Raw genomic sequence first — 24582 nt, 5'->3', positions numbered from 1 at the left:
GAGGCTCTTTAGTTCTTCTTCACCTAACTCCCACAAGCCTCAACTAAGACCTGGTGCAACCAAATAATCATTTTCTAAATAATTACTTGATTCAAATCATGCCACTTCAGCTATCATCTGTATGAGTACCATTGATGCCTCAGCCTGCCTCTCCTATCACCTGCATCAGCTTTGGCTTTATCTCTTAGGCAAGTGCATTTATTTGGAAGAACTTAAAAAGTTGCTATCTGCATGGAAACAATGTAGCATGAAAGATGGTCCAGAAAACAGTGTAGCAGCTACAGCTTTCTGGTCTTTCTTTCAGAAAAGGAAACGAAAAGAAGATGATAATCGGTGTTTTGAGAGGCAGCCCACGTTTCCAGGCGCAGGTGGTGGTTCTTTTTGTTTGTTATCATGTCTGTCCTCTGCAGAATCCAGGTGCTTTTGCAGAGCAACAGGGATCGAGACGGAAATTCATCTGGTGGAGACTTCAATTGCAACTGCCATTCAAATGCATGTTCTTTTATCTCTCCCGAGAAACAAATGAACCAAACACAGACACCTGGCCTGTAGAATACAGCTATTGTGTGGGCAACTGTATCCGTTTCATCTCTTCCTTTTGTTCATTCTCTGTCTCAATAAGCAGCAGGGTCTAATAGACGTTGACTTTGTGGTAGCCGTGCCAACGTTACATCTTTATCGTCCTGACAGCTTTCCGCCTCTCTGCATCAATGTAGAGCGTTACTGTTTTGATTTTTTCCGCATCCTAGATTCATCACACCTTGATGTGGGTAGAAGCGGAAACTTATGGAAGTCCAGTGTTTGCCATGGGCGATAACCCTTGTTAGTAGTGTCTAGAGCTGATGTAACAAAGGGCCATAGACTGGGGGCCTTAAGCAACATTTATTCCCTTCTAGTCCTGGAGGCTGGAACTCTGACATCCAGGTGCGGGCAGGGCTGGTTCCTCCTGAGGCCTCTCTCCTGGGCGTGTCGACGGCCGTCTGCTCCCTCTGTCCTCACGTGGTCATCCCTCTGTGTGTGTCTGTGTCCTGATCTCCTCTTCTTATAAGGACCCCAGTCCTTTTGGAGTATGCTGTTGTTCAGTTGGTAATCCGTGTCTCGCTCATTGTGACCCCATGGACTGCAGCACGCCAGGCTTCTCTGTCCTTCACTGTCTCCCAGAGTTTGCTCAACTTCATGTCCATTGTATTGGGAAAGTGCAAGTGAAAGTCGCTCAGTCGTGTCTGACTCTTTGTGACCCCATGGGCTATACAGTCCATGGAATTCTCTAGGCCAGAATCCTGGAATTGGTAGCCTCTCCCTTCTCCATGGGGTCTTCCCACCCAAGGATCGAACCCAGGTCTCCTACACTGCAGGCAAAGTCTTGACCAGCTGAGCCACCAGGGAAGTCCAAGATGACTGGAGTGGGTAGCCTATCCCTTCTTCAGGGGATCTTCCCAACCCAGGGATTGAAGCCAGGTATCCTGCATTGCATGTGGATTCTTTACCAACTGAGCTATCAGGGAAGCCCTATTGAACATAAACTAGCTGTTATCCCCTCAAACAAATGGCTAACTCATATTCACTATATTGCTAAGTTTCACCCAAGTGTCATACATTTTTCAGCATGAAGAATTCATCATTTTTGTCTCCTTCCCAAGGCAAGGCAACACTTTTCAAGTATGCTAAAGACCGTGTGTTTATTTTTACCTTCTTATTCTTGTTGTTGCAAGGAAATTGAGTCAAAATATAGGCAGTACGTGAAATGATTTGTCTGAATGGAGGTTGAATAAAGCATGCTGCCTTCACAACTGCAAGAGTTTGGAAAGCTTCTGTGGGTAATTCTTTGACAATTTAATACCAAGTCCAGCTCCACTCCATAGCTTTTGAACATCAGACATGAATCACAGTGCTGGAAGCAATGATACCAATTAGTGAAGTTGGGTGACATGTTTTATTCTTCTTCTTAGAAAAGAAAGGGAACACTGGAAATAGAAATTGGCAAGGGTAGCATCCATCACAGCTCCGCTCGGGTTATTCATTTCAGTATGCACATAATTCATGGCCATATTCTCACCACTCTTCTGTCCTTAGAGGGTTTACATAATAGCCAAGTTTTGACCTAAATTACGAACCGATTGGAGAAAAAAAAAATCTATATAAAGATTCTACTGACTCCCAGGTGGCGCAGTTGGTAAAGAAAGCACCTGCCAATGCAGGAGACACAAGAGACATGGGTTCGATCCCTTGGTCGGGAAGAGCCCCTGGAGGAGGGCATGGCAACCCACTCCAGTATTCTTGCCTAGGGAATCCCATGAACAGAGGTGCCTGGTGGGCTACAGTCCGTGGGGTCACAAAGAGTCAGACATGACTGAGCAACTGAACATGCATGCTGATTCCTAAGCATTGCTCAGTTGCCAGGTTCCCTTAGACTGTGATAACCCAGCCAGCAACTCACTGAAAGAAGGAGAAAGGGGGAAAAATGGACTACACAGACATCTTTTCTGGATATAAATCAGACTGAATCTGCTTGCATCTCCTCTCTTAGACCTTAGGAAAATTACATCTGCATGGATCCTCAGTAGAAAATGCTCCAGGTAGAATAATTTCATAAACCTTCAGGTCAATTATTTTTATTAATTTAAATCAAGTGAAAGGCTTATCATTTGAATTTTAATTTTAAATTAGCTTCATTTGCTTATAAACGAAACGAAATTAACTCAAAGTAATTACTACAGTATGAGTGTGTATTATTACAGGAAAATTAAAGGGCTGCAACTGGGAACATTGAAAACAGATTAGAAATACATATAAATAGAATTGTCCCCTAGATTATTTTGTTCTTTATAAGTACCCATGATTGACTTTCGAATAAGACATCAAAATTTCTCTAATATGATACATAATTTCATTTACAATGATTTGATTTGATTTTTTAATCTTTTTAAAAATTAATTTATTTTAATTTTAATTGGAGGCTAATTACAATATTGTAGTGGTTTTTGCCATACATTGACATGATTCAGCCATGGGTATGATTTTAAACTTTTTTTGTTCAGTTTTCTGGTCTCCCAGAGAAGTTCTACACATAGATTCAGTATTTTTAAAATTCTTTAAAATTTTTAAAATTTAAATTTTAGCCCCAGACTGCCCAAGAGACTAACTCACCACCTTACCTGGAAGAAATGTCCCTGTCTTTTGAATTAGATTGAATTTTTGGCTCTATATAGAAATATTTCAATCTCACAGTTATATTTGAGTAACCTTTTCTTGATATAATGTATCTCAGTAGGAATAAGCCCGCAGGTATTTATTATTGCATGCATGTAGACCACCTGCACAGAATGAAAAAATGTTACTTTCTCCTATTTTAGTGAAGTTTTTTTCTTTATATATAAAGCGTCTTTTTTGTTTTTAATCTATTTTTTATTAAAGTATAGTTGACTTACAGCCTTAGGTTAATTACTTCTATATAGCAAAGCAGTATGTGTAACTCAGTTATACATACATACATGCTTTCTTATTTTTTTTTCCATGATGGTTTATCACAGGATATTGAAGAGTTCCCTGAGCTGTACAGCAAGACCTTGTTGTTTATCCATCCTATATGCAATGGTCTACAGCTGCTAATCCCAGACTCCTAAGTCCTTCCCTTTCCCTCCACGCTTCCCCTTGACAACAACTGTTCTCTGTGTCTCTGATTTTGTTTCTCTTCCCTAGATAGGTTCATCTGTGTCATATTTTCGATGCCACATGTAAGCGGTATCAAATGATATTTGTCTTTCTGACTTCACTTAGTATGATAATCTCTAGTTGCAACCCAATATGTTTTTATCAATATATATATATTTTTGGTCTATATTAGAAAACAAATGATGAAGGGATGAAGTTGAAATATTAGAACTAATTGAGAGGTTTTGGTTTGACTGAAGCATACCTGTTGAACACTTTGGTTGCCATTTCCTCCTCCAGGAGATCTTCCTGACCGAGGGATAGAACCTGCATCTCTTATGTCTCCTGCATTAGCAGGTGGGTTCTTTTTACCACTGGCACCATCTGGGAAGCCCCATAAAAGAAAACTTAAAGAATTAAGCAATGAAGGTGAAATATTAGAAATAGTTGAGAGGTTTTTGTTTACTTGAAGCGTACCTGTTCAACACTTTGGAGTTTCTTTAGTATCTTTTTAAACCATTTTATGCACGTGTGATTGGCATACAAAAAACTGTGTATTCAACATATACAAATTGATGAGCTGGGAGACAGGTATGATATATACCTGTGAAACCACAACCTATGCCATGAATATTTCCATCACTTCCAAAAGTTTCTTCCCACTACTAGCATTATATCATCATTGTTATTTTGTGATAACAACAATTAGGATCTACTGTCTCAGCAACTTATAAGCCAGAAAAAGAAGGACACATACTGCATGATACCATTTGTATAAGGAATCTAGAATACTCCATCTTATAGGAGCAGAGAGTAGCATAGTAGTTCACAGGGACTGGGGGAAGAAGGGGTTGGAGAGATGTTAGTACAGGATGTACAAGCTTTTGGTTATGCATGAAGTCTAAGGCACTCCCACGTGGTCCAGTGGCTGACTGAGCCCCCAATGCAGAGGTCCTGGGTTCGATCCCTGGTCAGGGAACTAGATCCCACATGCTGAAAGTAAAGATCCACTTGCCATAACTAAGACTTGGCACAACCAAATAAATAAATAAAAATAAACATTAAAAAAGATGTCTTATGTTCTAAAGGTCTACTGTACCCCCACAGAGTTTTTAGAACACTTTATTTGATTTGAAAGTTGTGTCCGACTCTTTGTAACCCAATGGACTACACAGTCCATGGGATTCTCCAGGTCAGAATACTGGAGTGGGTAGCCTATCCCTTCTCCAGTGGATCTTCCCAACTCAGGAATCAAACCAGGGTCTCTTGCACTGCAGGCGGATTCTTTACCAGCTGAGCTATCTAAAGGATATAATGTGAGGTTTCAGTGATCACATGGTTGAGCAAGTTTAAATAGTTTTACAGGATGACAGTAATTCAAAAGTGTTTATCAAAATATGGGCTATCCTGGTGGCTCACGGTAAAGAACCTGCCTGTAATGCAGGAGATTTGGGTTCAGTCCCTGAGTTGGGAAGATCCCCTGGAGAAGGGAATGGTAACCTGGTGGTTGCCTGGTGGGCTACAGTCCATAGGGTTGCAAATAGTCAGACCCAACTGAAGCAGCTTAGCATACTTGCGCACCAATTGGCATATTAATTAATTAGCACACTCCAGTTTTAATTGGAATTTCAACCTTATCGGTGCACCTATGCTTGTGGTCAGATTTATCTACACTTTGGAATCGAAGTGGCACTTCGGCTAAAAGTGAACCCCGGACGTTACGTGCTTTTGAGCATAGGGATGGAATAAATACATCAGCGTTACCTGAAATGTCAAGTGATAAGTGCATCCAACCTTGTTATCAGTTTTATTTGCATTTTAGAATGGGGACTGAGAGATGAATTTATGCGCAAATTGATCTCATTTGGAATTTGAACATAGAAGTAAACTTTTTAAAAAAATATTTATTTTCAACTGTGCTGGGTTTTTGTGGCTGCGGGCGGGCTGTCTCTAGTTGCAGAGAGTGGGGGCTACTCTCTCATTGTGGTGAGCAGGCTTATCGCAGTGGCTTCTCTGGTTGTGGAGCATGGGCTCTAGGCATGTGGGCTTCAGTAGCTGCAACATGCTGGCTTCAATAGTTGTGCACGAGCTCCGTTGCTCTGTGGCACCTGGGATCTTCCCAGACCGGGGATTGAACCCGTGTCACCCACACAAGCAGGCACTTTCTTAACCACTGGCCTACCAGGGGAGTCCGAGAAATCAACTTTCCCAGCGTGGAGTTTAAATACGTAAGCATCTGTTCTTTGAAGTTGGGAATGAACAGCTAGAACGCCGTGTTACTTGTTATCGGAAATGATATGTGTGTACCGGTGATTGTTAGAGGAGATAGTGAAATGCTGAAAATAGAAATGAAATGTAACATAGTCATTTTTCAGTGTTATTTTGAATCTGAACTAATAATTGCCGCAGTATATGTTATGAGATATTAAATTCTGGATTTTAATTGAAATAAGCAATAATTACACCACTATTATTTGAAACTGGAACTAATAGTTGTTGCAGTGCTGGATACCAATGCAGTTTATATTTCAGAACTTGAGTTGGAACTTGAATTAATGAGACTCGAAATCCTATTTGCAGTTTACGCTAATAAGTACATTAGTATTTGTTACGGATAAATTAAGACAGAAATAGAAATTAGAATCATTCTAAGTTAATAAATATGCTAGTGCTATCTGGAATCAAAAATAATAACTGTTCCCATATTTATTCTTAGTGTTATTTCAATTTTGAAATTCGAATTGGAGATTGAAATAAACACACTAGAATTATTGCATGCATGCTAAGTCACTTCAGTTGTGTTCAACTCTTTGGGACCCTATGGACTGTAGCCCACCAGGCTTCTCTGTCCATGGGATTCTCCAGGCAAGAATACTGGAGTGGGTTGCTAGTCCCTTCTCCAGGGGATCTCCCTGACCCAGGGACTGAACCCCGTCTCTTACATCTCCTGCATTGCCAGCTGGGTTCTTTACCACTAGAGCCACCTAGAATTATTGGGAATAATTAATTAGCATTTTAATTTGATGCAGTAAGTACACTGATGTTATTCAGAATTAGAGTAAGTATATTAGTGCTTGATCACTGGGTTATTCAGATTTTGAAATATAAATTTGAAATACATATCCCAGTTTTCCTTGGAATTTGAACTAATAAGTCCACCAAAACTGGCTTTCAAATATATTAGTCATTTGGACTTTGATTTGGAATTATAATTATTTGCATACAGTGTTATTGGGAATTTGAATGAAAAATAAACTTTTTCCTGTTATGAGAGATTTCTCATCTGTGTGATAATTCCCTAGGGCACTGGTTGTTTAGAAATTTTCTTCCTACTGAAATTAATCCTATTTCTTAATAACATCAACTCTCCTAAACCATCCATCTAGCTGTTTTTCTCAAGCGGCTTCTGCAAGACTGATAGGAGTCTAAACATTGATATCATATTAAGAATCAATCTCAAGCCTTGCCAAAAAAAAAGCATAATTTTAGGAAGCTAAAAATAATACTGAAGCTGAAGCTCCAATACTTTGGCCACCCGAAGTGAAGAGCTGACTCATTGGAAAAGACCGTGATGCTGGGAAAGATTGAAGGCAGGAGGAGAAGGGGGCAACAGAGGATGAGATGGTTGGATGGCATCACAGACTCAATGGACTTGAGTTTGAGTAAACTCCGGGAGTTGGTGATGGACAGGGAGGCCTGGTGTGCTGCAATCCATGGGGTCGCAAAGAGTCAGACACGACTTAACGACTGAACGACAAATAACAGCAAAGTATACGTGAGTCCCAATCTTCTAATTTATTCCTCACTCATTTCCCCCTGATAACCAAAAGTTTACTTTTAATTTCTGCATGGCAATTCCTAATTTTTAAACACTGAACTTGGAGGGTGCAGTTTGAGTGGTCTTTGATTGGTAGCAGTTATAGCAGGATAATAAGGAACCACCGTACTAAATTTCTTCAGCATTTTTCCAGTTAATATTGACTGTTAATGGTAATTAGTGGAGAATAGAAAGGGAGTAACTTAACTAAATGGGCTTCCCTGGTGGCTCAGTGGTAAAGAATTTCCACCTGCCAAGGCAGGAGATGTGGGTTTGATCTCTATGTCTGGAGAAGGGAATGGCAACCCACTCCAGTATTCTTGCCTGAATAATCCCATGGACAGAGGAGCCTGGCGGGCTACAGTCCATGGGGTTCCAAAGAGTCGGACAAGACTGAAGTGACTTAGCATGCACGCACATGTGTATGAAAACATGTGTAGACGCTCTGAGGATGGGTTAAATATCTCTGAGGTGGGCACCTGGAAACAGAAGGAACACCAAGTAGAGAAAAAATGATGATAGAAGAAAGTAAGCCAGTTTTCTCCTTCAGATGACCTCATTTGTGAAATTACATCAAGTCACTGTACAATTCAGACATCAGAGATGGCTCCACTCTTCCTTTACTGAAGGGATGGAATAAACTCACTGTGTAGATGGTGGCGTGGGGTGGGAGGGGGGCTCAAGAGGTAGAGGATATGTGTATACACACAGCTGATTCACGAAGTTGCACAACAGAAACCAACACAACATTGGAAAGCAATTATACTCCAATAAAGTATCAATATAATAAAATTTAAAAAATCACTGTAGAGAAATGGTATCCTCTTCCATTCTCTGAAGGTGACTTGCAAACACGTTGAGGGGGTGCTTCATGTACATGTATCTCTCCCATGTTATGTCTTTCAGTACATCATTGCAGCAGAAATGAAATGTTGGGCATTTTGATAAGAAAGGGTTTCCCTGATAGCTCAGTTAGTACAGAATCCGCCTGCAATGCAGGAGACCATGGTTCGATTCCTGGGTCGGGAAGATCCACTGGAGAAGGGATAGGCTACCCACTCCAGTATTCTTGGGCTTCCCTTGTGGCTCAGCTGGTAAAGAATCCACCTACAATGTGGGAGACCTGGGTTTGATCCCTGGGTTGGGAAGATCCCCTGGAGAAGGGAAAGGCTACCCACACCAGTACTCTGGCCTGGAGAACTCCATGGACATGGTGTCAAAGAGTCAGACTCGATCGAGCTAATTTCACGTTCACTTTGGTGAGAAAACGTTTGTGCAGGCAAGACATGATTAAAATTAGGTTGCCAGGTTTCAGCTGTTTACTTACTGGTATTTTTTACTGTCTTGGAAACTTGAGAGTGAAAGAAAACACTTTTTTTTTTTCCTTAGATTAAAATTGAGGAAGGTATGAGAAAACAATCATAATTTGCATGCATGCATACTGAGTTCCTCAAGCATGTCCAACTCTTTGCAACACTATGGACTGTAGCCCGCCAGGCTCCTCTGTCCATGGGATTCTCCAGGCAAGAATGCTGGAGTGGGTTGCCATTCCCTCCTCCAGGGGATCTTCCCAACACAGGGGTCGAACCTGGACCTCCTGTGTGTCCTTCCTTTGAGGCAGGTTGTTTATCGCTAATGTCACCTGGGAAGCCCCATATTTTGCATATTTGAATGATTTTCAGACAATGGGAGCAAAGTGGTATAAGTAGAAACAATAGCAATACTCAATAACTCTTAATTAAGGTTGTACTCTAGACTTTATTTTTTAAATAATGGCTTCCCTCTATTTTTTTTTTTTTTTTGTATTTATTTTCGTTTGTGGAAATACGAAAAAATGACCCCAAACAACGGGGGTGGGTGACAGGTGATTTAATATGCAAATTTTCACAAATGTATGCTGTGATGTTAATTTCTTCAGAGAAAGCTTGTGTTATCCTGACTTCTCGAAGTATATAGTTAGTTAACTTAATCACCTTTTCTGCTCAGCTCCACTAGCCCCTGAATAGTCATCTTGGAGTCTGTGAAATGTTTTAAACCCTTGCTTTTTTTAATTGGTCATTTCTGTTTAGAATAAGGGTGATGGAAGGACCACAGCCATAATGCAGAGATATTTACATAATTGCTTCTTGCTAAGGTGAGCGCTATAAAGAAAACCCAATACCCCTTAAAACTAAATAGCAAAATGTTACTAAATAGAAGAAAGTCATTTCCTATTACCTTGAGTACAGTCATTGCCGACTTGATAACTGAACATTTAATCTCTTTTAGGGGCAAACGGCCGTGAGTGTGTTTTAGAACTGACAGAACCCTAGAGTTATTATCTTTGCAATTATAATGTGGGTTTGACTTAATCTATTTACACATTCCTCCAAATGTTTAATGAATGTCTAATGCAGCCTAGTTCAAATGAGAGGCGCCATCTTCAAGTAGCTTTATTAATGTTTTAATGATTAAAGAAAATATAATTTTGGAAAGGTCGTGTTTTCATCTCCTGTCCCTCGTGGGTATCCTTTTGGGATCTGAGGCTACATGTATGCAATTATAATACAATGATATTATTAAAAGATGCAATTTACGAAATGAGTATGCTGATCTCCACTTGTTTAAATTACTGTTAACCTTTACTTGCAGTTATTCATTTATTTCTATTTTTTTCCTTTTAATTGCTGCAGTATCTGAATTTGTGTGCACTGTATATTCAGCGTTATAATTATTTTGTCTTTCCCACTCTGATTTTTTTCCCACTGAAGCTCTGGGAGAAGATGTATTTGACTTTGTTAATTGTCACCATTATTGTGTTATTGTGTGTGTGTTAGTCGCTCAGTTGTGTCCAACTCTTTGCTACCCCCACGGATTGCAGCCCACCAGGCTCCTCTGTCCATGGGATTCTCCAGGCAAGAATCCTGGAGTGGGTTGCCATGCCCTCCTCCAGGGGTTCTTCCCCACCCAGGGATTGAACCCAGGTCTCCTGCATGGCAGGCAGATTCACCATCTGAGCCACCAGGGAAAACCATTGTGTCCATGCTAATTAACTGACAGGGAACTCAGATAGTATTTCTGTAAGATATTATTTCTACATTGGATAGGCTGGAGGTAATTTTTATTGGAAGGACATGTTTCTTTATGAAGAATATGTGTGCAATTTCACTCTTTTCAATAAGTTTGTGTGTACACATGTGTTTTATATATTTACATGTAAAACAAGACAAGTTAAAATTCTAAGATACAGGAATATTTGCAGATACCTGCATGCTATTTTTGTTCAGTCGCTAAGTTGTGTCCAATACTTTGCAACCCCATGGGCCGCAGCCTGCCAGGTTCCCCTGTCCTCCACTGTCTCCTGGAGTCTGCTCAAATTCATGTCCAGTGAGTCGGTGATACTAACCATCTCATCCTCTGCCAGCCCTTTCTCCTTTTGCCTTCAATCTTTTCAGCATTAGAATCTTTTCCAATAAGTCAGCTCTTTGGATCCTGCGGCCAAACCGTTGGAGCTTCAGCTTCAGCACCAGTCCTTCCAATGAACATTCAGGGTTGATTTCCTTTAGGATTGACTGAATTGATCTCCTTGCTGTCCAGGGGACTCCCAAGAATCTTCTCCAGCACCAGTCTGAAAGCACCAATTCTTCAGGGCTCAGCCTTCTTTATGGTCCAGTTTTCTCACATCTGTACATGACTCCTGGACATCTACAGTTTTATCTATTTAAGAATGCAATGCCTGTGTTATCAGTTCAGTTCAGTTGCTCAGTTGTGTCCAACTCTTTGCGACCCCATGGACTGCAGCACACCAGGCCTCTCTGTCCAACACCAACTCCCGAAGCTTTCTCAAACTCATGTCCATCCAGCTGGTGATCCCATCCATCCATCTTATCCTCCAATCGGCCCCTTCTCCTCCTGCCTTCAATCTTTCCCAGCATCAGGGTCTTTTCTAGTGAGTCAGTTGTTAGCAATAGGTGGCCAACGTATTGGAGTTTCAGCTTCAGCATCTGTCCTTCCAGTGAATATTCGGGACTGATTTCCTCTAGGATGGACTAGTTGGATCTCCTTGCAGTCCAAGGGGCTCCCAGGAGTCTTCTCCAACACCAGAGTTCAAAAGCATCAATTCTTCAGTGCTCGGCTTTCTTTATAGTCCAACTCTCACATCCATATATGACTACTGAAAAAACAATAGCTTTGATTAGATGGACCTTTATTTGCAAAGTAATGTCTGTGCTTTTTGATACACTACGTTGGTCATAGTTTTTCTTCCAAAGAGCAACTGTCTTTTAATTTCATGACAGCAGTCACCATCCGCAGTGATTTTGGAGCTCAAGAAAACAAAGTCTGTCACTGTTTGCATTGTTTCCTCATCTATTTGCCATAAAGTGATGGGACCAAATGCCATGATCTTAATTTCCTGAATGTTGAGTTTTAAGCCAATTATTTTCACAGAGACTGAGCCTGGGTTATAAGATGGTTATTTTCAACTTTGCTGATGCTGCTAAAATAGTCTTAAGTGACTATTCCAATTTTAGTATAAAACATCATCTCGGGAAAGATTTCATTTACTCCAGAGCTTTAATGCCAGTGCTTGAGATCATCAGTTTTATACTTTCAGTTACTCTGGGACACAAGGTCTGTGTATGGTCTTCATGTACATTACACAGATGGCTAAAGAATGGCAGTTTGATATCCTACTAAGCAAACTATTTTTTTTTTTTTCATTAAGTAGGCTGTCCTTTTTATAATTTATATAAAACAATGTTTTAAGTGCTAGAGATGAGCATTTTGTTGGGAATATCTAATATTAGACATTATTGCAATTATCTCTATTTAGTAGCTGGTACTTTCATGATTTAATGGCGTCTAGTAAAAATCCAAAATTTTTTCCCTGTTTTTTTTTTTGAAAATTTAAATGCTTGATTTATAGTGTTGTGTTAGTTTGTGGTGTACAGCAAAATGATTCAGTTATGGTTTTCCCAAGGGCTCAGCTGCTAAAGAATCTGCCAGCAATACACGAAACTCAGGAGATATGGGTTTGATCCCTGGGTGGGGAAGATCCCCTGGAGGAGGGAATGGCAACCCTCCAAGAATACTCCAAGTATACTCCAGTATTTCCTTGTCTGGGAAATTCCATGGATCAGAGGAGCCTGGTGGGCTACAGTCCATGGGGTTGCCGAGTCTGACATGACTTAGCAACTGAGCACACATATATAATTATAGTATAATATATATATTTTATTTTTCAAGTTCTGTTCCATTATGGTTTATTACAGGGCATTGAATATGTTCCCTGTGCTATGCAGTAGGTCCTTGTTGTTTTATCTATTTCAAATGTAGTAGTTTTATTTCTGCTAATCCCCAAATCATAATTTGTTCCTCCCCACTTCCCATTTGGTAATCAGAAGTTTGTTTTCTACATCTGTGAGTCTGTTTCTGTTTTGTAAGTAAGTTCATTTGTATCATTTCTTAAGATCCCACGTGTAAGCAATATAAAATATTATATGTGTTTCTATGTCTGACTTATTTCACTCAGTATGACATTCTCTAGGTCCATCTGTGTTGCTGCAAATGGAATTATTTCATTCTTTTTCATGGCTGAGTAATATTCCATTGTGTATATGTACCACATCTTTATCCATTCCTCTGTTGATGGAAATGTAGGTTGTTCCCATGTCTTGGCTACTGTAAACAGTGCTGCAATCCAGTGCATTTAATTTTGCTTTTCAGTGTCCTGTTATAATGGTCTTCCGTCTTTCTTGTTTTTTTAAGATCTTAACACTTTTGAGTAATACTCACCAGTTATTTTGTCAAATGTCCCTCAAAGTTTGATGTTTTCTCATGATTATACAAGGCTACAGGTGTGCCTCTTGGGCAGAAATCCAGTAGGAATGATACTCGATCCTCAATATGTCCTCTCATTTCATTCATCATGTTGATGTCTTATTACTGGTGATGTTGACCTTGGGCACTTAGTGAAGATGGTAATGACAGGCATGTAAAACTCCTATTCTGCTATCTACAATAGCTGGATTGGTTACGGTTTCTTTGTGTTGTTGGGGTTTTCTTTTTGTTATGTTTAGGGTTTTTTTTTTGTCTCTCCACATTTATCTTGGTTTTCAGCCATTTGTTAGTGTTTCCTTGTATATCTGCTATGTTGGTTTTTGTAATTTTTACTGGTGTATAGTCGCTTTACAGTGTTGTTAGTTTCTGTTACACTGGTATGTTGTTTTAATGTTGGCATTGTTTAAAATAATTTTGAGAAACAAAATCTGCCTTGGGATAGTGTGGTCTTCCTTCAAAGAGGGTTTATTTTTTTTCTTGATCTCATTGCATCATATGCACGTGTGTGTGTGTGCAGTCACTCAGTCATGTTTGACTCTTTGTGACCCCATGGAATGTAGCCTGCCAGGCTCCTCTGTCCTTGGGATTCCCCAGGCAAGAAATGCTGGAGTGGGTTGCCATGCCCTCCTCCAGGGGATCCTCCTGACCCAGGAATCGAACCTACGTCTCTTACATTCCCTGCATTGGCAGACGGGTTCTTTACCACTAGTGCTACTGTATATGTATCAATCACAGTCTCCTAAATCATCCTACACCCCCTGCCCGCCTTGGTGTCTATAGATAGGTTCTCTACATCTGTGTATCATTCTCTTTTACACATAAGATCATCTATACCATTTTTCTTGAGTCTATATATATGTGTTCTCCATATTTGAATAGTTTTGGGAATTGCTTCACTTTCTTTTTCAAAGCTTCTAAAAGATTTAAGAAGCATTTTCATGCTTGGCATTATGCACTATAAAATGTGCATAATTATTGTGTTTATTACTATTGAACCAACCTTCACTTTTTGCCTTGTTTGTTTTAGTTTCATGCCATAAAGTTTCTATAACTTGAAACGTTGAATGTTTGAATGTTCCTGCTATGTAAAGATTTGAAGGCACAGTTTAGATGATATATGCTTGCATATGCTTATTTCTTCCACTTACACCATCTTTATTTTCAACCGGCAAGTATAAGACTTTTCTCAGTCACTTGAAAATTTAAAAACAAAAAGGAAAAATTAGAGGCATCATTTGTACCCTCAGTTTAAGAGATAACTTGGAAATTTTTAGTTATGCTACCTGTATAATGATAATAAATCTACAGGACATGACTAGGATTTTTTCTCCTAAATTTATTGAGATATAGTTGACATACAGTAAATTTAGATACTGTATAAGTTGTACAGCATAATGCCTTGTGGTTTTAATCTCATAATTACTTGAGAACTTTTAGGATTTATTCTCTTAGCAACTCATATATTACTACACAACTTTGTTGTAGTCATCATGTTGTGTGTTATATTTCTATTATTTATTTACATTGTAGCTGAAAGTTTATCTCTTTTGACCACCTTTATAAAATTCCCCCACCACCTACACCCTGCCTCTGGGAACCACAAACATGATTTCCTTTTTTTCGTGAGCTTGTTAGCTTCTTTTTTAGATTCCATATGTAAGTGAGATCATACAGTATTTGTCTTTCTCTAACTTTTAGCATAATATATCCTCAGGGCCCATCTATGTTGTCATAAATAGCAGGATTTTCTCATTTTTACCAGCTGAATAGTATTCTAATATTTTTTTTCATTCATTCACCCATTCATGGAAACTGGGTTGTTTCCACATCTTGGTGATTGTGAGTAAAGATGCGATGAACATAAGGGTGCAGATATCTCTTTGACATAATACTTTTGTTCGCTTCAGACAAGTACTCAAAAGTAAACTGCTGTGTCAATTTGCAGTTCTATTTTTAATTTTTTTGGGGGGGTCGGGGCTCCACACAGATTTCTGAAAAGGAATTGTACACTGGGTGACAGAGGTGTGGATAGAATAAAAGATCCATATCTGAAAAATGAATAAATCATGAGAAGGTGAAAGGGGAGTGAGAACCAAACATTTGAATCTCTGAGAAGAAAGTGAAGGAGAGGGAATGATTTGAGGTTAAGGCAACTCTCATGCTTGACCTAAAGAACACCACCTTGCCCGGTAACTTTCAGTTCAGGAAATAAAACAAGAGTTATCAGCTTTCAAGTAGTTGTACTTGAGACAAGTTAACAAAACCCTTTTTCACATTTGCTTCTTTTGTAAACTTTACAGTCACAGAGTCCAAACAGTTATAACTTGTTGAGAATCTTAAACATTTAAATAGCCTTATTCTCCAAGGTAAGAACCTCTCTAGAGCAGAAAGTGAAGCCAGCCAAACACATCCTCAAGGTTTCCTGAAAATATAAGAAAAAAAACTCCAAACCTTCACTGGAAGGGATCCTTCCACTCTGGGGTTACTCTGAAGATCAGCTTTAATCTCTCTCTCTTCGGTGATACAAGCTGTTTAATGCTGTTGTGTGTGTATGTGTGTGTTCTCCTGGCATTCCAAGGGAAAACTCCTTATACTGGTTCCCTTCTTTGCTCCATAAAGGAAACAAAATGAATGCACATATACTAGATAAATTTACCAGGGCTTAAAGCTTGAAAAATCTTTGTTTTCTTTTTTCACTATCTCCAAAATTATCTTGTCTGAAGAAAAAAAACCAAAAACCAAAAAACTGCAAGTAATTAAAAAAAAAAAAACTTCCAAGAGGTCTTTGAGCAACCTTGACTATTGAAGAACGCACCTATGATCTGATCCTATTTTCCACATAACTTTTTAGAATTTTTTTTTTAATGTGTACCATTTTCAAAGTCTTTATTGAATTTGTTACAATATTGCCTCTGTTTTATCTTCTGGTCTTTTGGCCTGGAAGCATGTGGAATCTTAGTTTCCTGACCAGGGATCAAACCTATACACCCGTACATTGGAAGTTGAAATCTTAACCACTGGACTGCCAGGGAAGTCCCTCCACCAATCCTGAGTATGCTACTTTCAGACAGGATGGTAAGCGTATTAATAACAATTCACTTCTCCCAGGCTTTTTCTCTCTCTAAAACCAGCTGTTTATTTACTTGTAGCTTCAAGTGTGCAAACCTGGAGATTTTATAATACTTTGAGATCAGGTCGTGGAATTCTTTTCAGTATGTGGAGCATTAAAGGGACCAGCGTAGGAACACAGAAGAGGGTATCTTAGTCATAAGCAATGGATAGAATGGGCAGACAGGAAAAAACCCTGCGTCTGCCTTCTCAGGGAAAGCGTTTGAATTTGTGAACTTTCACAGAAATTAACAACAGAGCATCAGGTGGACTCCAAAATGGCGGAAACAGGCCCGAAAGGCCAGCAGACGTGACTTCCCTTCCCAGAAAAAGGTGATCTCGCGGGGTTTCGCTTGGTCTCGCGACGGTACTCGGCGGTCTCACGTGATCTTTCAGGCTCTCGCGGGATGTCAAGAGTGGAGCGTCTCCGGGCGGCGGGGCTGTGGAGGCTTCTGGTTCTGTACGGGCGCCTCACAGCGGGCTCCTTCCGTCTGCGCAGCAAACCGCCGTCCTCGTGATGCCTGCACCCCCTTCCTGTCCCAGGTCCGCCGGGCCAGCTGCAGAAAACTGGGGTAAGGACCGGGGGGCTGTGTGGAGGCCTCGAGGGGTCAGTGCTCTGTGGAAACCGGGGCCTCGAGCTTAGAACTTCCAGGAGCCTGGGGTGCGGGGTGGGCAGGGAGTTCCGGGGAGGGACCCCAGGACCCCCCAGTTCCACCTCAGCCGAGGTTCGAGGCCGCAGCCTGCCTGCCAAGCAGCCCGCCAGGTGTGGGAAGTTCATCTCTGGGAGGGCGGCGCACCTGGGCTCCCCAGGAGCATTGTGGGTAGTTCCCTTCTCCCCCTCCCCACCAAAGCTCAGTGGGATTTCTCACATGTTCTGTATAGTCTCTGCTGCCCCGTAGGTTCTCAGGAATTGTCAGCGGTCTCCTCGTAAATTTTTCTCGGCCCTGATCCCGGTGACAGTTGTTGTGCAAGTTCTGGTCTGCGGAAGGTGTGGTCCATGCCGGGAGGAGCTCAGAGTGATGCGTTTGTGAGCATCACCTGAGGGTTCTTGGAGAAAGCCCCAGTCCTAGCACTGCGGTTATTCATGGTATCTTTCTTATCCCGGGAGGTGAAAGGGAGTTTGTTTGTGTTGTTTAGTCGCTACATCCCCTCCGACTCTTGGTGACCCGGTGGACTGTTGCCCACCAGGCTCCTCTGTCTATGGGTTGCCAGTTATGTTCTGCAAAGGGTGTGGTCCATGCTGGGAGGAGCTCAGAGTGATGGGTTTAGGAGCATCACCTGCGGGTTCCTGGAGAAAGACCCAATGCTGGCATTTCAGTTATTCATAGAAACTTTCTTATCTTGGGAGGTGAAAGGAAATTTTTGTTGTTGAGTCGCTCAGTCATGTCTGATTCGTTGCGACCCCATGGACTGTAACCCACCTGGCTCCTCTGTCCAAGGGATTCTCCAGGCAAGAATACCGGAGTGGGTTGTCATTCCCTTCTCCAGGGGATCTTCCCGATCTAGGGATCGAACCCGAGTATCCTGCATTGCAGGCAGATTCTTTGCCATCTGAGCCACCAGGGAAGCCCAAAAGGGAGTTTAGTGTTCCCAAAAGAAAGACCCTGAGAATGATTTAGTCTGCGGGCTGTGAAACTTCAAGCTTGGGTGGATCTTCCATTGGAGTTGAGTTGCGACTTTTATCCTCTTATTATCTTTAAGGTCACTGTCATCACAGAGCAGTAAAGTTTGATTTGGCCATGTTTCATAGTAAAACCACTGATATTACAAGTTCTGGGAAAATGTTCTTAGGAAGGCCAGTAGTGAAACATGATTTCTGCTCTGGGCGAGGATGACCGGCAGCACAGGTAGTAAAGGTGATAGTAAAAATGCTGAGGTAGAGGATAATTCATTAAATCTTGATGTTTCCAGAGAGAAGGGGAGGGGAACATTTTAATTTCCTGTGGCTATGTATAGTAACTGATGAACCTTAGGATTTAACTGGAAATGGGCTTCTTTATTCTTCGCTACCTGAGTTAGTAAAAAGTAAAGTGTTAATTGCTCAGTTGTATCCGACTCTCTGCGAGACCCCATTGATTGTACCCTGCCAGATTCCTCTGTCCATGGAATTTTCCAGGCAAGAATATTGGAGTGGGTTGCCATTTCCTTTTCCAGGAGGTCTTCCCAGGAATCTACCTGAGTTAAGGAAACATGAAGTAAAAATCACACACATTCCCCAGAAAGCTATTAATTTCCCTTTGGATGTATTTAAAAGACTAAGAGTTATAGAGAGAGATGGAGGAGCAAAGTTACCAGTTACCAGACAGGCCTTTCTGAAACCTATAATAAAGATGAGGGAAAAAGAAAACTCCATCTAAAATTGAATGAGGGATGAACCCTAAGCCGAAAGACCGGGTTGTTAAATGGAGCTGGGTGGTGGGGATATCTTCGCAAAGCTGTACCAGGAACAGCACATGTCTCCCATTTTCTATGAGGCTGAGAAATTACCGCTACCTGTGTTGGGCTTCCCTGGTGGCTCAGATGGTAAAGAATCTGCCTGCAATGCAGGAGACGTGGATTCAATCCCTGAATCGGGAAGATCCCCTGGAGGAGGAAAAGGGAACCCACTCCAGTATTCTTGCCTGGAGAATCCCATGGACAGAGCAGCCTTGCCGGCTGCGGGCCGTAGTGTTGCAACAGCCAGAAGCGACTGAGGGAGTAAGCTCACGTGTTTAGAATAGCTTTACCGTAGGATCCTTTTCCTGGTTGACAGAAGATTCTAGATGAGTCAGAATGGAAGAAGCAAGGGTATTCATCGAAGATGTAATTCAGTCATTCGCTCCACGATAATTCGCTTTTTCCTTCATCCCTTAATTCCTGTCCTTTTCTTTAAAACAGTCCTTTATGAGGCATGACACTTTAAAGGATGCAACTCCCAGTAGATATCAAATACACATTTTTTTTTCTTCTGGCCACTCTGCACAGCCTGTGGAACTTCCCTGACCAGGGATTGAACCCAGGCCCTCTGTATTGACAACATGGAGTCTTACCCACTTCTTGGTTAAGTTCCCCACCAGGGAAGTCCATCCCATAAACATATTGAGCAACATACATGGAAACCCAATCTGATTTCCCCTAGATTCTTCTATTATGTGACATGGCCCAACTATTCACCCTGCTTGCCCACATTTAAATGATATTTTAATATCTATGGCTGATTCATGTTGATATTTGACAGAAAACAAGAAAATTCTATAAAGCAGTTATCCTTCAATTAAAAAATAAATAAATAAAAATGTGGAAAAATATTTTACTGTCAATTCTTAGCCATTTCTGATAGGTCTGCCATCAAAATAGAACCTAATCAGACTGTTTCTCACCGCATCCATGGCTACCGCCTTTGTCCAAATACCACCACATTCTCAGTTCAGTTCAGTTCAGTTACTCAGTTGTGTCCGACTCTTTGCGACCCCATGGACTGCAGCACACCAGGCCTCCCTGTTCATCACCAACTCCTGGAGTTCACTCAAACTCATGTCCATTGAGTTGGTGATGCCATCCAACCACCTCATCCTCTGTCATTCCCTTCTCCTGCCCTCAGTCTTTGCCAGCATCAGAGTCTTTTCAGATGAGTCAGTTATTCCCATCAGGTGGCCAAAGTATTGGAGTTTCAGCTTCAGCATCAGTCCTTTCAATGAATATTCAGGACTGATTTCCTTAAGGGTGGACTGATTGAATCTCCCTGCAGTCCAAGGGACTCTCAAGAGTCTCCTCCAACACCACAGTTCAAAAGCATCAATTCTTCAGTGCTCAGCTTTCTTTATGGTCCAACTCTCACATCCATACATGACGACTGGAAAAACCATAGCCTTGACTAGATGGACCTTTGTTGGCAAAGTAATGTCTCTGCATTTTAATATGCTGTCTATGTTGGTCATAACTTTTCTTCCAAGGAGTAAGTGTCTTTTAATTTCATGACCACACATTCTACTGGAGTATGAATAGCTACTTCTCCCCTCCCCACCCCCCAATAATCTGATTATTTTATTTGAGATAAGTACAAGTTGACATAATTGGGTTCCAAAGTGGATCATTTCTCTATTTTTTTGTTTTTGTCTTATGTTACGAAAAGCTACTCTTAAGCAGTGTGCTTGTTTTACTCATCCCGCTGCCCCCAAATCTTTGATATCCACCTGTCAAATACTTAAACTCCCACCCAGATTAAACCCCAGACCTTCATTCTCTTTTATCATTCTTTTATTTTTTTCTTTTACAAGGCTGTGTCAGTTCAGTTCAGTTCCTCAGTTGTGTCTGATTCTTTGCAATGCCATGCACTGCAGCACGCCAGGCCTCCCTGTCCATCACCAACTCCCGGAGCTTGCTCAAACTCATGTCCCATCAAGTCAGTGATGCCATCCAACCATCTCATCCTCTGTCGTCCCCTTTTCCTCCTACCGTCAATCTTTCCCAGCATCAGGGTCTTTTCAAATGAGTCAGCTCTTTGCATCTGGTGGCCAAAGTATTGGAGTTTCAGCTTCAGCATCAGTCCTTCCAATGAATATTCAGGACTGATTTCCTTTAGGATGGACTGGTTTGAGCTCCTTGAAGTCCAAGGGACTCGCAAGAGTTTTCACCAAGGCTGTGTGGGCTTTATTTAATCCATATGTTTCCCTCCTTTCCCATCTAGGCAGCAAATTGGCCAGTGGACTTCTGACCCCAAACTTCTGGCCGCATGGTCAGTGCTGAAGTCATCTACGGGAGAGTCGTGACATCTGAGCGTTTGTGGCCCTGAAAGATCAGCTGGGGTAAGTAGGCCAAAGGCCACCGTGATATACACTGTATGCAGATGGCACGTGTATCTTGGTTCAAGGTGATTTGGTTCATGAGGATTTAAAATGAGGCAGTAGCCTTACGGAGAGTTGGAGCCTAACAGGGGTTTCCAAATTGGTTTTGCCATGAAAGCCTGGTTGTAGGCTGACGACCGTGATGTTGGAGATTGGTTAACCTAGATGATATCGGGGGGGAGAGAGAAGTGAAGAGGAAGTAAGTATGTGTATAGGTTGATGGTGATCCGCTTGAAAGGCCACCAACCAGGGTCATACCTTCCAATTGTTCCTGATGCAGATTTGTGGCCCTGGAATCTCCTGGCTCCATTCTTCAGGTGTATCTTTCACTTTCATGAGAAGCCACTGCGTGTGTTGGCTCTGAGCTGTGACTCTCATACTTGGTCAAGTGTATTTCAGGATGTGAGTCTGATGGCCTTGTCTCTGTCTACACTGGGGACAGGCCTAGATGAATTGTGAAGTGTGTTTGTCATGTTTTTCCAGTAGGATTAAGTGACTGTTGAAGGTCAGAGGTAACAAGTCATCTAGTTTGTTTTCTGCAGTTGCGTTTCTTTGTTTGCCTTGAGGATTCTGGTATCTCCTGGTGTTTCGAAATATAAGGTGTTACTGTCATATTTTGGTGACCCCGCAAGGGTCACAAGTGCTTGTGTTTGTGTGTGCTTTCACACTCATGCACCAGTGTGAGTTTGTGTAACCCTGAAAGCTTCGGGGCCTGCGACTCATCTGTTTGTTTTCATGGTTGCATACGGTCTTGATAATTATCAATGTCTGTAAAATGGAATGATGCTGACTTGCAATCAATTGAGAAGACTCCTGGCCCTAAAAAAGTGTTACCATGCGTTGTGGCTGGGCACTTAGAACAGAGAGAGAACCAAATCTAACATTTAGTGAATGATCTGTTTGTGGTTGTTTTGTTTTCAGTCCAACACCACAGAGTTATTTTAATTTTTATTCAGGTATCTCAATTTAAGTATAGTTTCTGTGAAGTATTATATAAGGTACAGGTGTACAATATGGTGACTCACAGTTTTTAAAGGTTATACTCCATTTATAGTTATTATAAAATATTGGCAATGTTCTGTATATTGTGCAATATGTCCTTCTGTGTAGCTTATTTTATACCTGATAGTTTGTACCTTTTAATCCCCTCCCCACTTCCCTCCAGGCCACAGGTAACCACCATGTGCTTTCTGTATCCAGTGAGGGTTTCTCTCTTGTTATATTCACAAGTTTGCTGCATATATTTCAGATTTCACATATAGGTGATATGCTTCGCTATTTGTCTTTCTCTGACTTATTTCACTACTCACAATACCCTGTAAGTCCATCCATGTTGCTGCAGATGGCAAATTTTCATTTTTTATGGCTGAGTACTGGTCCGCTGTATATGTACGACATCTTCTTTATCCATTCATCTGTTAATGGACATTTGGGTTGTTTTAATGACTTGGCTATTGTAAACAATGCTGGTGTCAACATTAGGGTGTGTATGTCTATTTGAATTAGTGTTTTTCGTTTCTTTGGATATATACTCAACAGTGCAGTTACCTTTGACAAGGACAGTGAGCACTCTGAACAATTAAATAATTGTAAATAAGGATCAGGCCAGGACTTTTGAAATTAGGACAAAGAAAGGGGAAACACGTATCTTTAGAAGCTGCAGAAACAATTTTTAAACATAGGGCTCTAACAGTCAATTAAGCCTATACTTAATAATCCCCCAAATCTCTAGTTAATTAAGTCCTTTATAAAAACTCAAGAAAATAAATGCCATTATTATAATGGTCAAGAGAAAGACATGACAGCTTTAGAAAGTTATCATAATGGGACTTTTATTGTTGCTGAGTTAATTTTTTCTTTCTTTAATTGATTAACCTTTCTAATAGATACCAGTGCATCTGTTTCCAATATATCCTGCTGTTTTATCAAAATGAGTTCCCTTAACTTTCTCTGGAGCTGACAAAAAGTTTTGCACTTTACTACTTTGAAATATTTTTTGAGAAAAAGAATGCTATATTTTGAATAATTGTGAAGATAATGAATTCAGGTATGGGTTTTATTCAGATTTAATTGAGCGTCTATTTGAGTGGCTTATAGAGGTTAGTAAGGGATTATTATATATTTAAGCAAGACAAATTCAGATTTCTAGAAAAGATGTTTTATTCCTTACACTTTAAGTGTCTTGGCTCTGTAACAACTATGCATGTGTAGGTTTGCGTAGTGTATTTCTTTCTTTCTTTGTTTTCTGAGTGAACCTGTACATCACCAAGAGTGATGATTCAAACGTGAGTTCACTTAATGGTCTTGGTTAGTAGTTTATAAGGAAATACTGAAACTTTTGCTCCAATAGTTTGCTCTTTTTTAAGAAATATACTTAACTGTGAGTTAGTACAGAAGTAAAAACTCATGTAACATATTTACCTAGATACTTTTTATAAAAATTATGTATATGTAATAATTCTGTTTTATAAATTGTTGCTGGCCATATCTTGATCTTATCATAATCTCATTTAAACAAGTTTTCACTTTCTGTTTTCTGAAAGCCTAAATAATTTGAGCTACATATGTATTGGTTCATCTTTATAATGCTCTAATATCACAGTCAGTACATGTTACAATTGTAAAATAAGTGTTTACTGAAACTAATTATAGGCCATAGCTATACAGTAAGGAATTTATTTGTTTTATCTCCAAAAAAAAAAAAGCAATGTATAAAAATCAGCAAAATTATGTGAAAAGGGTTTACAGTGAGACTTTCCAATTAACAGAAGTTAATTTCTTCATCCTTCATAAGAATAAAGAGTTGCTATTTTATTTTTCATTTGAACAAATTGAGTACAATTTTGAATCTATAAAATAACTCCTAAGTGAACTTAAAAGAGGCTCAAGCTGATAATTTAACAAAACAAGTAAAATTAAATGAAAATACTGATTTGGCCAAAAAGTTCCTTGGACTTTTAAGATGTTACAAAAAAACTCGAACAGACTTTTGGCCAACCCAATAGAAAAGAAAAAGAGACAAAACGTTTAGGAATATAATATAGAAATTATCTAAAGGTCAGGAGGGCAGACGGGGACGAAGAGGTTAGCACACACAACTCAAAAGAAGAAACAACTTCAATAAAACAGAAAGACAAACCTTTTAAAGCAAAAAAAAAAAAAAAGTGGCAAAACCAATCTGACATCGCTTATAAAGATAAATATCCATGAAGTAGAAATACTTACTAAGAGAGACATTATCAGGCCAGCTCTTTGCTGTGTCTGCAAGACACAAGTGTATTAAATGTTCCAGATAATAGATCTAAGGGGAGAGTTGTGTGTCTGGTGCGTATCTTGTATGATTTCTAGAAAAGAAAGTTGTCG

General features: G+C 40.4%; 1 protein-coding gene across 2 annotated transcripts in view; it reads left to right on the top strand.

The window, feature by feature from the left end:
- LOC145537822 (uncharacterized) overlaps positions 1-24345 on the top strand; it is a 236423-nt gene extending 212078 nt beyond the window's left edge. The window contains exons 1-2 of one of the 2 annotated variants that reach the window (XR_014076441.1): positions 16781-16968; positions 21063-24345. Coding sequence is in view for 1 of the 2 variants with exons in the window: in XM_081568714.1 (XP_081424840.1) it covers positions 21063-21089 (27 nt within the window). In the remaining variant the exon portion in view is untranslated. Of the gene's footprint in view, positions 1-16780; positions 16969-21062 lie in introns of those variants that run through there. The other variant, XM_081568714.1, reaches the window with a different exon arrangement.
- The last annotated feature ends 237 nt before the right edge of the window (positions 24346-24582 follow it).

Source organism: Giraffa tippelskirchi, chromosome Y (assembly GCF_054371585.1).
Source record: "Giraffa tippelskirchi isolate mGirTip1 chromosome Y, T2T-mGirTip1v1.2.pri, whole genome shotgun sequence".
Taxonomy (NCBI): Eukaryota; Metazoa; Chordata; class Mammalia; order Artiodactyla; family Giraffidae; genus Giraffa; species Giraffa tippelskirchi.
This window is presented reverse-complemented; position numbering and strand designations above follow the sequence as displayed.